The sequence below is a fragment of the Tachyglossus aculeatus genome, chromosome 4 (genome assembly GCF_015852505.1).
Source record: "Tachyglossus aculeatus isolate mTacAcu1 chromosome 4, mTacAcu1.pri, whole genome shotgun sequence".
Taxonomy (NCBI): domain Eukaryota; kingdom Metazoa; phylum Chordata; class Mammalia; order Monotremata; family Tachyglossidae; genus Tachyglossus; species Tachyglossus aculeatus.
The window spans coordinates 57,430,490-57,447,956 of NC_052069.1; the positions used below are offsets into that span (position 1 = coordinate 57,430,490).

At 39.0% G+C, this 17,467-nt stretch overlaps 1 protein-coding gene across 1 annotated transcript in view; it reads right to left on the reverse strand.

Annotated features, from left to right (window-relative positions):
- Positions 1-17,467, reverse strand: part of COL11A1 (collagen type XI alpha 1 chain) — a 287,116-nt gene that overhangs the window by 249,386 nt on the left and 20,263 nt on the right. Inside the window, exons 2-4 of the mRNA XM_038745119.1 lie at positions 12,588-12,755; positions 6,619-6,832; positions 100-262 (exon numbers count right to left, since the gene is read on the reverse strand). Of these exons, the coding sequence (XP_038601047.1) occupies positions 100-262; positions 6,619-6,832; positions 12,588-12,755 (545 nt within the window). The remainder of the gene's footprint in view (positions 1-99; positions 263-6,618; positions 6,833-12,587; positions 12,756-17,467) is intronic.

Sequence of the window (17,467 nt, forward strand, 5' to 3'; positions counted from 1 at the left end):
CTTGATTGGGATCAGTTTTGTTTTAGAATCTGAAATCACCCTTTTAACTTCTGACGGACTCACCTCCCAGATACATTTCAATTAAGTCTACCTTTTTACCTCAAAAACTTCCTCATCCAGAATTCTTGTTCCAAACACCGTGATGCCGTTGGTATCCACAATTGCTCTTTGACTTCTGTCCAGTGGTTTTGTGGTCTTCTTCTTGCAGTCGACAATCATGGTCACGGTTTTCTTCTCCACACTGATAGCTACACGATGCCACCTGAAAAAACAATATTAGCTTTTGGTTAATTTTGAAGAGAGAAGGCCCAATTACCACATATTGCAAGGAGGCCTAGGTCAGTCAGATTTAAAAATAAATGTCTCCCCTCTCTAATCCCACCCTTGTGAAGTCACAGGCCTGACTGCCCTGAGGGCAGCTATGCTATGTGATGTGGGCAGTAACAGATGCACTGAGAATTCACACAGGGACTTTGGTGTCTCCAGGCTGAGAAAGCCAGGGATGCCAAATATTGGAAACTGACCTCTTTGGGGCATCTTCTAGGATCTCGGGGTTCCAAATGGGCTGCTCTGAGGGACAGAAGTCTCTTAGGGCTTTGGTTCCTCAGTTTCCAAGACTGAGTCCCACACAGAAGGAATCTTCAAAGATTTGGGAATTTGAGGCCCTGCACCATGACCACTACTACCGCCCCAGTTGTGGCAATGCAAAGGGCTTTAAAAGGGTCAGAAAGCTCAGACAATAAGCAGCTGCCCAGGTGTCTGAATCACCACCTATCCCCTCCGGTAACCAGGCTCTCCCCTAAGAAGGGAGGTTGTCAAAAGACAGCAGGGTACACTATTCACATTTACCAGGAGGGTGGGGTGGGGGGTGGTCTAGTGCTCAGTCCCTAAATGAAAACATGCTTTTTACACAGCCCTGTTCACCTCCACTGATGAATGGAGTTAGGTGACTTCAAAAAGGTACCAGCTAATGCAGTTTCATAGCAGTAGTGAAATGTCGGCTTAAGAATAACCAACTACCCATGGCTGTTTCTTAAAACATCATAACTTTTATTTCCCAAATTCATCTTGTTTGCTCAAGCTTTTGTTCCTTTCATGATTTACCTTTGCATCATATACACCAGCCAAAAAAGGAAGCACTGCCTCTAGGTCTGGATCTAAAATTCATTCAGTCATACTTATTGAGCACTTACTGTGTGCAGAGCACTGAACTAAGCTCTTAAGAAGTACAAGTTGGCAATATATAGTGACGGTCCCTACCCAACAACAGGCTCACAGTCTAAAATGAATCAAGATGAGCCTAATGGGTAGAAACTAGACCTGAATAAATTCAAAATCCTCTGGCTCTCCTCTTGAGATATTTTTTCTGCCTTTCCAAGGAAATCTGTGTTTATGGAGAAACTATTTCAGTAGGCATACGATTCTGTTTTTTGAGCCTGATAGGAGCAGTAGAAAGACATGAAATAATTGGAAAAGGTGAAAAAACTTGACCTTATGTCAAACTAGAAAAATGTGTGATTCAAGTATATTACAAAAACCTAAAGTTCAATAAATGTAAAATAGTAGTATTGTACTAGTAGTAGCAAGCACAGTTCAATAGTAAGCTTGCTGTGGGCAAGGAATGTTTCTACCAACTCTCTTATTCTGTGCTCTCCCAAGCTCTAAGTACATTGTTCTGCACACAGCAAATGCTCAATACATACTAATGATTAATTAGTAACATTGAACATTGACTTGTTGCAACAGACTGTACTAAGTGCTAAGGAAAAGCTGAATAAAGAAGAGACATATTCCCTGACATGAAAGGAGTTTAAAATACGAAGTAGACAAAAATAAGAATATTTCCAACCAGAGTAATCAAACTAAAGGAGTGCACAGTACTCTTTTACTCATTTTACTCTATTTAAAATAAAATTTACCTTGCGAGCAAATTTCCAAGATTCTGTTCTCTATACACAGTAACAAAAAATGCTTAAACTGTGATGTGTTGTTTTCTAATCCAATTTGAAATTCAGGCAAATGTGTATATACACAGTGATCCAAGACAGAGAGGTCTTATTTTGGAAATGTTATAAATGCATTTCTTAAACTCACTGAAACCAGGGGTAAAGTTTAAACTAATAAAATACCAGCTTTGCTATCTTGTATTTTACATTCATTTGTAATAAGATGCTAAGGTTACCATTTCTGGCAGTAAAAAGGCAAAATATTTAAAAGGGACTTTGTTTTTAAATCTTGGGATCCCTACATGAGTATACCCAGGAAAATACGAGGTTCCATGTGCAATTTAGTTATTTAGTACCTCAAATAAGATTTTTAGATTTTATTTTTTCATAAATAGTGTAGTAAATGTCTTTGTCATACTACTCACCATAAAGAATGACAAATGCTCAAGGGGTACTTTATAGCATCAGAAAGCAAACAAATGGAACTTTTTTCTCGAATCATTAATAGTCTGGACTCTGGTAGGTAAGGATTGACCTAGGAAAGTTAAGACTAATGGGAGATTCCTAATTATGGGCATAATTTATTTGTTTGGTAGGTTTTAGGGTGGGATTTGGGATAAATAATAACATTTCTTTTATAACAAAAGAGTAAGTCACTTGGGAAGGGACTGTGTGATATTTCATCCATTAAATATATGACCAATCAATCTGCAGCTATCCTACCTGGAAATTGCAAGAGCCATGTGTTTTCAATATCTTCATTCCCATTGATTTTGACCGTCTTCACTGTTATTTTTCCTAGTTTAATTCATAAGACAGTTATGGTCTGCAGACCACTGTATAACTATTGGGGACAGATCTAAGCCTGAGGCAACAACCTATATCCTTCTTCCCCAGGCTGGCAGGAAATGGGAGAATATCAGGCAGATGGAGAGTAGGTCAAATAAATCTGCAGCTACTACCCCAGCTAATCCGGGAGCAGTGTTGACAAGCTCAGTGGTCAGACATCTCTAGTCTTCTGGAAATACATATGTTCCAACCATAAAGCATAATGAGGTATTTTTATTAAGAAAAGCTGTTACTAATATAAATCATGTGAGTAAAATTCACTTGGGTTTCTGCATACTATTAGGATTTTTGGTTTATATTTAATAAATTACTTTTCCATGTGAAAGGAACCAGATTGTTATTCCTGAAGCTTCTAGGAGTCTATCCACCACAAATTGAGTATAAATGGAGCAATAATACTGGTCTCCTTAGAATGACCAGCCCATTCTAAGAATGTGAGCCCCACAACCTGATTACCTTGTATCTACCCCAGCACTTAGAAATGTGCCTGGCACACAGTAAGCACTTAACAAATGCCATTATTAAATTTAATTAATTCTTGGCAGAGAATTAATTCATGGTACCTTTACAGCCTAAATATAAGCTCACTCTTTAGCTTATCGATAAACCAATCAACTGTATTTATTGAGCACTTACCATGTGCAGAATGCTGTACTAAGCACTTGAGAGAGTACAACAGTACTAGCAGAAACGTTCCCTGCCCCTAATGAGCTTACAGTCCAGAGGGGAAGACAGACATTAACATGAATAATTAGAAGCAACTTGGCTTAGTGGAAAGAGCACAGTCTTGGCAGTCAGAGGTCAGGGGTTCTAATCCCAGCTCTGCCACTTGTCTGCTGTGTGACCTTGGGCAAGTCACTTAACTTCTCTGTGCCTCAGTTCCCTCATCTGTAAAATGGGGAGGGACAACCTGATTACCTCATATCTACCCCAGTGCTTAGAACAGTGCTTGGCACATAGTAAGCGCTTAACAATTGCCACTATTATTATTAAGAGTGTGAGCCCCACGTGGGACAAGCTGATCACCTTGTATCTCACCAGAGCTTAGAACACTGCTTTGCACATAGTAAGCATTTAACAAGTTCTATTATTATAAGTAATTTATATGTAATTTATAGATATGTACATACATAGTCGGGTTGAGAGTGGAGTGAATATTAAATGCTCAAAAGTCACAAATTGAAGTGCATAGGCAACACAGAAGGGAGAGCCTGCTGGGGAAGAGAGGGCTTCTTCAGGGAAGACCTCTTGGAGGATATGTGACCTTAGTGAATGCTTTGAAAGTGGGAAGAGTGGTGATCTAGCATTTATGGAGGGGGAGGGAGGTCCAGGCTCATGAGAGGATGTAGTAAAGGGGTCTAGAGCGAGACAGACAAGATTGGGGCACAGTGAGTAAGATGGTGTAAGATGAACAGAATGTGTGGGCTGGGCTGCAGTAGGAGAGTAGTGAGATAGAGTGGGGCAAGATGATTGAGTTCTTTAAAGCCAATGGTAAGAAGTTCTGTTTGATGTGAAAGTGTATGGGCAGCTATCGGAGGATCTTGAGGAGTGGGGAAAACAGAGAGTTACTCATGTATTTCTTGGGATTGGGAGTTTGCTTGCCTTGGCCTAAGCAAGGTTTTATGCAGGTTGGATTTTTTTAGGCCTGTGTTCACATGTAGCTGTTCTTTGTTTCTGAAGATAACTGTGAGATCCTATCCATGCTTGCAACTGTGGTTGAATAGCCCAGTGTGAGATAGACACATTTTGTCATATTGTTTGCCCTTAATGGTAAATCCTTGGAGGGCTAATTGGTTTAGGGATTGACTATTTTTGAGTCTATCTCTTGGTACCTGCTTCTTCACAAAGCAAGGCTCAGGGAGAGCAACCCCTCACCCCATTGTTGCCTCTAACTGGTCTGTCAATGATGGTGGCTTCCCAACAGCCCTGGGCTATTTAACACTCTTTGAAATGGTACTCTACCATTGTCTTTAAATTATTTTGCCCTCCTGCCCTTTCTGTTCACCATTTAGAAGATGCTTAAATCCTGCTGTTGTCTCTTCTTCTCACAAGATCTATGCAGAGGGACTGTGTTTCTGTGAGGGTTGTTTCAACGCTAGGAGCTAAATACATCTCAGCATCTCATAAAACAAGTGTAATTTATGCATTTCTCTATTCAAAGAGGCTCAGACTCTGATAACCTAATAATAATAATGATAATAATGGCATTTATTAAGCGCTTACAAGGTGATCAGCTTGTCCCTCGTGGGGCTCACAGTCTTAATTCCCATTTTACAGATGAGGTAACTGAGGCAGAGAAGTTAAGTGACTTGCCCAAAGTCACACAGCTGACAATTGACGGAGCAGGGATTTGAACACATGACTTCTGACTCCAAAGCCTTTGCTCTTTCCACTGAGCCACGCTGATTCTCATTACCCTGGATATTCTAGGCCAGTACTTGAGGAAAAAAGGGCAAGATTTAGTGTAATTTAATATACATGCAAAGAGAAGTGGATTAAATAAACCATTTTAATGGGGAAAATTTAGATTTTTGAACCCTTAAAAATGAAATTTTTAGGTACCTGCTGTAGACATATCATTTACTGACATTGTAAATGTATGACCATTAATTTCCATCTTCATGCAATAAAATGGCAGAAAACTACATATGTACTAATTTTTCTATAAAAAGTTTTCATTACGCATTTTGGGTAGAACTCTAGATACATGCTGTCCATGCAGTCCATATCTGAAAGATGATGTAAACTTTGTAATAAAGAGTTGTACACCGTGTTAATCGACACACATATTACATAGTACATGTTCCCTAAAGCTCATTTAGTCAGGAATATAGTCTCCATATTACAAAAGACCTGAGTATTTATGGAGGTCTTCTCATGGTACCTTTACTTTCGTGGGATATGTTAGTCTAATATCCTGTTGCTGTAACTATTAATTTTGAAATTATTGAAAGAAAATTGTCAAGTGAATAATGGAGCCAAGTGTTTAATACTAAGAAAATGTTTTTCTGAAGCAAAATGTTTAATTCACCAAGTATATAAACTTCCCCTTTCAGCAACGCCATCTGCATTACCAACAATGTCATGTTATACTACAAACATATCATACTAGAATGTGAAAAGGTTAAGCAACTTTAATTTGAGATGAAGTGTAGCCTAATAGGAAGAAAAAGGGCCTAGGACCTGGGTTCTAAACTCTGCTCTCCCACTTCCCTGCTGTGTGACTTCGAGCAAATATCTCTGGGCCTCAGTACCCTCATCTGCAAAATGGGGATTGAATACCTGTTCTCCCTTCTAATTAGTCTTTGTGCCTCATGTGGGACCCGATTACCTTTTATTTACCTCAGCACTTAGAATAGTGCTTATCAAATAGCACACGTAATTGAAGAAATATTTCAAAAACAGGGCAGGGAAAAGTCTGAGAATATCTAAGGCTTTGAATTCTGACATCTCTTGCGTCTTACAGGTCTATTCACTAAAATCTAAGGTATTATGAGAGTTTTATTTTTTCTTCTAATTAGTGAAAACAGAATTTACCTTTAAATATTTACCTTCCTTGAAACATTACAAACATCTCAAGTAGAAATTTGTCCTACTATCTTAAACAACCATGCTAGTAAATAGTGATCAAACACATACTGCCATAGTATTTCACTTGCGTCTTCTAAGAAATTCAAGGTACTTCATGTATAATCACATTACAGCAATTCCTTTGAGGCAGGTGGGTAATAGATCATTTCAAATTATGAGTTTATTTCCCAAAATCAACTCTTTTCACTTTGGTCACAACAGGATAGATTATTGCATTACTTTTATTACTTACTTCCCATCAGCAATGTTGACAGTTCTAAAAAGAGGATAATCTTCTGGGGCAGGTTTCCCATGCTGGTCTTCAAACAAGAACACAGGGGATCTTCCAACCTCAACACCTATTTGCTGAATTCCCTGCTCATTGTAGATAGATAAAAGGAAGGACTGGATTCCCTTTTTAGGTTTTACTGTAAATAATATTGAAAAATCTTCAGGGAAAGCACCACCTAAAAAAAATGACAGTAACAATTTAAGTACAGTGAAATATATTTGAGTGTTCAAAGTTCATAAATGTTTTTCATTCTGCATCATTTCAATTTTCAAACTGGGAATACACATCTCAGGTTGCTTCTTCAAACCTTATTGGAGTTTAATTTTCACCTGCTAGAAGAACTTCTAATGCAAAGTACTAGGATTTCATGCAAGAGAAGTAGTGAAACCACAAACACAAAGAATCACATTCTTTTGCTTTATATTTTTGCTTGATTCATGTTCCTGAATTTACAAATGAAAAAGACTCATACACTGAACTGAGTCATACAGTTCTGATCAGCACTTAGAACAGTGCTTGGCACATAGTAACAGATACCATCATTATTATTATTTTTATGCCCTTTATTCTTGGCTTGCTCATGTGCTTTTACCCAAAGGGAGATTTGTATTTACCAATGAGATTTAAGGACCTACTCTGATATTATATATATCCAAATATCTATGTGAGCTGTTTCATACAGAATCAGTTGTCCAAAAAAGGATGAAAATCATTTCAATCCGAAACTGAACTAAGAACAATCATGTCTTTGGCTGTAAGCCACACATTCTATATTAACTAAATATTTAACTCAAAATGACTTTGTGTGTTTTCTGTGCCCTAAAGGTTCAGGCATTTTAAGCGTTTTATATGGGAATATTGGGACATTTGCTTTAAACATAAGAAATCAGTAGTACTTATTGATCTTCTGTTTAATATGTAAAGCTCTGTGCACTTAGTGCTTGGGAGAATACAAATTAAGCAAAAGACATGGTCTCTGTTGAGGATTTGCAATCTAATGGAGAAGACAGGCAAAGTATTTTCAAATAGAAATAGTGGGAGGAGAAGGAAAAACAAAGATACAGTTAGTTAATAGCAAGAGCATGAAAAGATAATAATGAAAAAGTTAATAAATGTATCTATAGATATGCCAAAGACAACCGTATAAGCATAGCATATGTACAATGGATATATAATCCAGTTTCACTCCACCAAAATGGTAAGAAAAAACAACATATGTCTACCACACCATGGTTTTGTCTTTACAGGGCAAAACCAACTTTCATTTGGAAAAGAAATCCTTATCAATATGGTTTCTTACTAGCTTAAGTGATTCCAACCTCATTTGCAATCAAATGAGAAGGAAATGTGCAACCAAATTTTTTTGCCAAGCTTTTTCAAAAAGGCTGAAATATGGTTTAAGTCTGTACAGTTATGAATAGTTTCCTTTATGTGTTTAGGGATAGCTATTAATTGGTCAGGTGGTCCATGCAATAGCAGCTGCTGTCCAAGGAGACAAGGAACTCCTTGCTGCTTCCCTTATCCCTCCTCTACCCTGAGACCACCTGGAAGCTTTTTAGCTATGGGTGAAGTGAAATACAGGGCCAAGGACTGGAAAAATCCCTAAATATAACCTGACCTACTATTTTTCATTATTTTTATGGTATTTGTTAAGCATTTACTATGTGCCAAGCTCTGTTCTAAGTACTGGGGTAGATACAAGGTAATCAGTTTGTCCCACATGGGGCTCACAGTATTAATCCCCATTTTACAGATGAGGTAACTAAGGCACAGAAAAGTTAAGTGGCTTGCCCAAGGTCACACAGTTGACAAGGAGAAGCTGGGATTAGAACTTACGGCCTCTGACTCTCAAGCCCTTGCTCTTTCCACTAAGCCACGCTGCTTACCTAATATTAATTGTGAGCAAACAACAAGCATTTTAAAATATGAAATTATACTTATGCACAAAGATGCCTTAGCAACATGAATTAAGATTTCCCCTACATAGCCATTATTCATTCGGAAAAGGAACCTCCAACATTATTAGGATCTGTAAGAATTTACCTTGGGTATACAACTAGTCAGGGCTTTAATAACAAAAGAAATTCTCTAATCTCCTCTTTCTCTCCCCAGACTCATTTCCCAGATGTTTCTGACTGAGCTGCTAACAAGACAGCCACCAGAGAGTGTGAATAATTTAAGCACCTGAGGCCAATTTCTCTTCCCTTAAGAAATCTAAAATTAGAACTAGATCTTTCTATACACTTTATAATCTGTTAAAAACAGGTTAACAGGATAATCACTAGTGACATGTAAAGTTTTAAGATTATAAAGTAGTATGGATACAGTTGTTTGTATTCAGATAAAAAGCTGTACCTTCCAATGTTTCTTGGGAAAATAAAAACGGAAAAGACTCTAGGAATGTGAAAAATTAGAGACAGAAGAAAAAAATACAAAAGAATGAAAAGATTTCTGACTTGAATTGAGGTTCTGTTTTTTCCAGACAAGTAATCTAAAATATGTGGTGAAAACATTTCAGGCAGGTGTCATTTATGCTTTTAGTCTGGACATGCTCTTTTCAATCAGATAAGGGGCCAAAAGTAAACATTCAGTGTCTTTTAAGAAAAAAATCTCATATGTAGACAATGAATTTTAACACTGCCTTAATCCAGGTGGCCCATTTGTTCAGTTGTACAAAAGAATTGATCAAATGTATTTTTATAACACAATGTAGGGCTGCAAATAAAGGCATTAAAAATCAATAAAATCAATAGGAAAAAACAAACTCATGGATGCAAAATAAACACTATTTCAAATATATGTCCCAAAAGTGCTAAAAAAAAGTTTAGCATAGACAGTACTCTGGTACAATTGCTCTAACTAAACTGTAGCAGTCAAACAGAGTCACTCTGACCACAGGCAAAGAGAAAGAAGCCTATAGTTCCAAAAGGAAGGTCTTTTATAGAAATGATCTGCACCAGACTGAACTGGAATGAACTCATACATTTGTGTTCTGGACCAATCCAGATGCTTTTAAGCTTTAATCAAATGTGAACCAACAACCAAAGGGACTCAATTTCAACACCAGTGAACCCTGTTTTATGGGCCTTTGAGTCTCTATGCACTGCTAATACTCACACTTCTAAAAACACCATAGGCACCTATCTTGCCACAGCATAGGCCACACTCCAGCCTGAAGTGACACCTTAAGACAGGGAGTAGAGAAGGATGACACTGAGACCATCCCACCTACTGTATCCAACCTACCTTTCTGCAGCCTGGCCCAGCAAAACCCTCAAACACCTGTGCTCTTAGTGGGATCAACAACTTAGGGAAGATTGCAACAAATTGCCCTACTTTATTGCTTTGAGCCCTGACTCCCCCAGTACCATCTGACCTTCCAGGTGGGGAATGCTAGGCTCATCAGGAAACCTCAGCCAAGAAGGAAAGCAAGCTTAAGTGGAAGGAGAAGTCACTTATCATCCTCCTTCCCTCCCTGCTTTGCAGTGCAAGCTGTAGGACCTCTGTGAGTTGACAGAAATTAGCCTGGTCATGTGCAAGCTCACCTGATCCAGTACTTTCACTGAAGCTCCTTGTCTCCTTCTCTATGTCATGCTAAATTGCCACAAGATCCTGTTAAAGCATAATGCTATTTTTCCTGTTTTCCTTGCCTAAAACATTGGTGGTGCCCGGTTTTGTTTTTTTTTTGTCCAATGGGAGCATTTTCTGAGTCAGTTATTTACTAGAATGAGAATGCCTCTCTGTGCAGCCCCCTGGAACTGTGAAATTGGAAGAGGACAGAAGGTGCAAATTATTGCTTCCATTCAGTTTGCAAATAGCCTTCAAATGTGAATGTGAACGTTAAAATACCCAAATAGGCACTGCCAAGGACACAATTTAAATGCTAGAAAAACATCATAATGACTGTATTTACATTGGAATTTCAAAACCAAATGAGCAGTTACCACTGTAGCTGCCAACTCTACTACTTCAATTCCATTGATAAAATTAAAGAAAAAAGCTGAGTTCATTGGCTAGAGCTTCAGGGTTAGCCCAATACAATTCTGACAGCCAGACCAGCCATGCAGTCTGGCAATGCTCCAGGGGCAATCCAGGGACTTTGAGGGGGGCAAGCAAAAAGCTCATGTTACCTCCACGAGGATACAGGGCTTGAGTAGAGTCTCCTGTCTCCTCTCTTCTGGAGTCCTGCAGAAACTCTTGGGGAAACTGACTCCATCTCTTTCTATAGAGGTTTCTGAGACCACTGTGTGAACTTGAGGACTCAAGCATTGGCTGTACATGTTTTGTCCTCCTTATAGGTTCTACCACGAGGACTGGGGCTTGTCTTTCCCCTTTTGGGTCCAGGATGAGCCAGGGACTTTATCCACTGGCTATCAGGGCACAGGAAGGGCTTCTACCCCTGCAAGCCACACCCCCTCTAAGCCATAGATCTCAACTGTCCCTCCTCCTCAGAGTTCTCCCCCCACACCAACTACTCCACCACTCAACATCAAAGTTGGGTTCATTGACTGATTTACTACAAATTCTGTTCCCACTTCAAAAAGGAATTCTAAAACAATGACCACTCCCTGGGCATCTTCTTTGAGCACAAGAAATCTTGCTTCCTAATAGCAGGTTACTTGAATGGCCTTGGATCTCCTGGCCCCTCCTTCTCTCCCATATACCTATCGATTTGTTGGCTGAGAGTGGACAACTTCAATCCCCTCTGGGTCAGACTTTGGAGGACAGGATTCAACTTGCCAGGATAATAATAATAATGGTAATGATGGTAGTTGTTAAGCGCTCACTATGTGCTTGGCACTGTTCTAGGCGATGGGTAGATACAAGATTAGCAGTTTGTCCCACGTGGGGCTCACAGTCTTAGTCCCCATTTTACAGATGAGGTAACTGAGGCAGAGAGAAGTTGTGACTTGCCCAAAATCACACAGCTGACAGGTGGCAGAGTCAGGATTTGAACCCATGACCTCTGACTCCCAAGCCAGGATGACATTTGATTAAAACAAATTTCTTTAGAAACCCCTGGATCGGGAGTCAAAAACTGATTTAGACATCATTGTCAAAGTATAGTATAGACACCACTCCCAATCCCTTTTTTATCACCCTGACTTGCTCCCTTCATTCATCTTCCCTCTCAACAACCCACAGCACATATGTATGTATCTGTAATTTACTTCTTTATATTAATGTCTAGGTTGTGAGCTCGTTGGGCAGGGAATGTGTCTCTTGCACACTTGCAAGAGCTTTAGATACAGTAAGCGCTCAATAAATATGACTGAAATGCCATTGTTATACACCAGTGATATAGAACTGTAAGCCATCGTTATGCTCCCTTTCCCTATCTGCATTATGGCACTGGTTGATGTGTGAATTTTACTGTGAGATACTAGAATTCACTCCTTGATATGTCAAGAGTACTACAACCATAGGGGTACATCCTGGTGGAGTCCCTCAATCTTCCAGCTTCTGGGCATCCCAGCAATCCCACAGTCTCCGTTGCAATCCTTGTTCTTGAAAATCTGTGGTAAAATGCTATACCTATCCCCTAAGGTTTTTATCTCAAAGCTCCCTGAACACTTGCAATGTTTGATTGTCACATCTCCTACCCTATTCTCCTACTTCTGGTGAAGGGGTTAGAAAGAAGGGATAGGGGAATTGAAGAAACTGGAGCCTGAACATGTTATTATTTTATACTATGGCTGCCATATTCTCTTATTGGTTTTGTTATTCTCGTTTCAGTAGGCTCAGTATCAAAAATTTTAAATGAAGATAGCTTGAATTGAATGAATTGACAAATAATTATCAATAGGCTGGTGCACTCTCTGGATTTTCTCTGTGTTTCTCATTCTCCATTTCACTTGCTTTCTCTCATAGATTTGCCCTTAGAAGACTATGAACATTGTACAGCATAATAGATTCTATTATTAACTCACCTGGATATAACTGTTTTGTTGGGGCACTGAGTTGTGCATGTTTTGAAACTCTATAAGCAGTATCTGATCCTTTCGAATTCCTCCTATTTGTGCAAAATCCTGCTGTTCTTGATATTCCTTCAGGTGATTTGTTAAAGTCTAATGCTTTGAGAACGTCGACTGGTCCAGCTGAAAAAGCAAATAAGAGAAACCATCATTGTTATGGATAATCTAATTAATTAAACATTATAAAAAATATGCACAGTGAAATATTTCAAGCAAGTGAAAAGTAACAATGGATTGTTTTTCATTCATTCATTCAACATTTACTGAGAGCTTACTGTGTGCAAAGCACTGTACTAAGCACTTGGAAGTACAATTCAGCAATAGAGACAATCCCTGCCCACACATGGCTTACAGTCTAGAAGGGGGAGGGCAGACATGAATACAAGTAAACAGGCATCAATAAAAATAAATAAAATTATAGATGCATGTGTTAAGTGCTCAATATATGACAAGCACTGGACTAATCAGATAGCCCCTGTCCCACTGAGGGCTTTTCATTGAAGAGATAGGGAGAGCAGGTACCCTATTCCCATTTTAAAGATGAGGAACGGATGCACAGAGAGGTTAGGTGTAATTCTTTTCAGCTACAAAGAATTAGAAAGAACACAAATCTCTTGAGGGACAGATATCAACACAAATAAATGAAATCACAGATGTATGCATAAGTGCTGTGGGGCTGGGAGGAGAGAAGAGCAAAAGGAAGCAAGTCAAACTGAGTATTGTAATTATCAGCATAAGTATCCATGAGTTGTAAAGATGCCATTAAATATTGAGAGACTCAAAAAAGTTAGAAAAAATAGATGGAGCTTTTCCTTAGAATTAAATTTCTTAAATCCCCCCAACATAACTTCCATTTGGAGGCCACCGGTGAATAAGAATGCAGCCTTAGACTAGCTCCCAGTGCTGCTGATTGATTAATTGAAAGTTAATAACACAAAGGCAGCTCATATTATCAGAATTTGGGGAACTCTCAGTGGATGCCAGTAATTGTCTGAGCATGAAATCCTACTACACTGTTGGAGTTCATTTTGAATCAGAGTTGAGGATCATTGCATAAATGGGAAATCTTGAATTTTCTACTTTGGGAGCTATAGATAACTGAATTGGCCACACCTACATTTGCTAAACCTACAAGATTATCCTCCTATACACCTACTCTTCCTTTTTGTATTCCCATAGCCTACAACTCTAAATAGATAAGCAGCTGCTTAGACTGTCCACAGAACAATATCTGTGTAATCAGCTCTTAGAACAGTGCTTTGCACATAGTAAGCACTTAATGAATGCCATTAAAAAAAATGGGAAAGCAGGAGGGAAAATACACTAAATTTCTCTTGACCTCTCTGCCTGGTCTCCAGTGGACTACAGTGTCCATCTTTTGACTGTGGGTATTTGAGTCAAATCTCACTGAATATTAGGAGGACTAGACAGGCCTTTACATAGTGGTCACACCTGACCATGTTAACACAAAATCTTCCCTTACATCTGGGAACAAGCAGGTGTGGGATAGGCTACCAATGTTACATCTACTCAGCAAGCTAAGAAATGTGGTCTCCTGCCCCTGACTATGCTGGACAGATAAAACATGCAATTTAGAAATGTGACATAATGCACCCCATATAAAATGTAGAAGATTGGTTATTCCCCAGTTCGGATTCAATGGTAAAATGGAATGGAAAAATGGAAAATGGAAAATTCTATCAATTAATCTACAAAATTTCTAGAGCACTTCTATGTGCCTACCAGTGTAATAGACAGTTGGGAGAATACAAAAGAAGTAAAAGACATGATCCTTTCTTTCGCAATCTCACCAATAATAATGAGGATAACAATTGCAATTGTTAAGCATTTACTATGTGCCAAGGGCTGGGGTAGAATAAGGACCCACATGGAGCTCACAGTCTCAGTTGGTGGGAGAAGAGGTATTTAATCCCTATTTTGCATAGGAGGAAACTGAGGCACAGAGAATATTATTATTATTATTATCATTATTATTATTACTATTATTACTATTATTGTATTTGTTAAGCGCTTATAAGTACCAACCACTGTTCTAAGTGCTGGAGTAGTCCAACGTGGTTGTCCCACATGGGGCTCACAGTCTTTAATCCCCATTTTACAGATGAGGTAACTGAAGCACAGAGAAGAGAACTGTCTTGCCCAAGGTCACACAGCAGACAAATGGCGGAGCTGGGATTAGAACCCATGTCCTCTGACCCCTAAACCCGTACTGTTGCCACTAAACCACGCTGTTTCTCTGCTAGTTTAGTGACTTGCCCAAGGTTGCTTTGGATTTTTCCATCTAGTAATATCTGAGTAAGAAAAGCAGGAAAGTGAACTACTGGATAGGGTATTTTGAATAACTCAACTTCTAGAATTTAAATTCCTAATTCCTTTTTCCCAGTGAAAATTGAAATACAGGAATGAGCCATTGTAGATCCCTGCTGTGGCTTATTGCATGAAAAAGCAGTACCTCTCCACTGGAAGATGAGCCAGAGGTACTGTTAAATCCCTAGAAAGTGATGAAGTAGTCTCCAATTATTCACTTGAGTCCCAGAAATCACACTGAGCCAGCCACTTAAAATCAATTAATACTCTGTGAAAAACAATGTACTAAGAAATTGGAAAAGTGCAATAGACACTCTCTGGCCACAAGGAGTTTACAATCCAATGGAAGTCACAAATAATTATTTACAGATAGGAGAAAAAGATAAGGGAAAGAAGTATAGATGAATAATCAAGTGCCTAAATAAGTAGAATATGCAAATCAGTATGTTCTCTTGTAGAGAACATTGTAGCTCCAATATCCCTCAGTGATTCCTATAGGCATGGACAGTCTCATGGGGAATAAGGAAATGGGAATGAATGACCATGAGAGCTAATATAGCCAGATGTCATTGAAACAGACTGGTTTTCTCAACAGGTCACTGGTGATTATTGAGTGCTTATTTTTTTTTCTTTTTTTTCCTTTTTTTTAATGGCATTTGTTAAGCGCTTACTATGTGCAGAGCACTGTTCTAAGCACTGGGGGTGGATACAAGGTGATCAAGTTGTCCCACATGGGGCTTACAGTCTTAATCCCCATTTTACAGATGAGGTAGCTGAGGCTCAGAGAAGTTAAGTGACTTGCCCAAGGTCACACAGCAGACATGTGGCGGAGCCGGGATTCAAACTCATGACCTCTGACTCCAAAGCCTGTGCTCTTCTCCACTGAGCCACGCTGCTCCTCATTCTTATTCCTTATTCTGTTGCTATCAATGAACTAAGTACTTGGGCAAATACAGTAGAGCTGGAAGACACAATCCTGATTTCAAGGAGAGTCTAGCAGGGAAGACAGACATTAAAATATATTACAGATGTGCATGAGAAGCAGTGTGGGCTAGTGGACGGACCTCGGAGTTCCCACTCCACTGCTCTTTTTCTGTGTGATCTTGGGAAAGTCATTTAACTTCTCTGGGCCTCAGTTACCTCATCTGTAAAATGGGGATTAAGACTGTGAGACCTATGCAGTGTCCAACCTGATTATCTTGTGTCTACCCCATTGCTTAATACAGTCCCTGGGCAACAGGAAGTACTTAACAAATACCACTAAAAAGGTAAGGGGAGCAACTGATTCTAAGGATATGTCTCGTTTTGCCTTAAAAATCCCTACATCCAGTTTGCTAATAAGCCAATCAGTTACTTTGTGCTCAGTTGGGCAAAAGGTGAATGCTTTCAATCAATCAGTCAGATTTACTCAGTGCAGAGCACTGTGTTAAGGACTTGGGAGAGTACAATATATAAAGTTAGTAGACATGTTCCTTGCCCACAACAAGTTTACAGATCAGAGGAGGAGACAGACATTAATATAAATACATTACGGTTATGTATGTATCAAATATATTATGTATGTAAGTGCTGTGGGTCTGAGGGAGGGGTGAAGAAAGGGTACAAACCCAACTGGAAGTGTGACAGAGGGAGTAGAAGAGGAAATGAGAGTTTTTCAGGGAAAGCCTCTTGGAGATATGACTTTAATAAGGCTTTGAAGGTGGGGAGAGTGAATGTCTGGTGGATTCATTCATTCACTCAATTATATTTATTGAGTGCTTGGAAAGTACAATTCAGCAATAAAGAGAGACAATCCCTGCCCATTTATTTGTTATTATGTTAAGTTCATTTTGCTATTTATGTTAAGTTGAAAAGCTAAATTTAAATCACAATTGCAATCATGCAAGAACTACAGGCTGAGTTACTTTAACAAACAAAAACATCCTACAATAGTGTTAATAAGCCATGCCTTTTCTATTCTGGGAACATCTACCATTGGTGGTGATCCATTAAAATATTATCTTGATTTGGATATACTGTAAACTCATGTGGGGCAGGAAACGTATCTACCAACTCTGTTATATTGTACTCTCCCAAGTACTTAGTACAGTATTCTGCACACAGTAAGCACTCAATAATTGACTGAGTGATTGATCTACTTGGTGGCTGACAGGGTCTCACAGTCTATGCGTGCTACAAAGGAAGCTTGAGAAGCAGATTGGCTGGGTGGAAGATCTGGGTTCTAATTCCAGCTCTTCCACTTGTCTGCTGTGTGAATTTAGGCAAGTCACATAACTTCTCTGTGCCTCAGTATCCCCATCTATGGAACAGGTATTCAATGTCGTTCTCCCTCCTACTCAGTCTGTGATCCCCGGTGGGACAGGGATTGTGACTGATCTGATTATCATGTACCTACTCCAGTGTTTAGAATGGGGCTTGACACATCGTAAACGCTTAACAAATACCGCAATTATAATTTATTAACAGGTTGGGACTATAAATAAACTACTTTTGAAAGTAAACTCTCA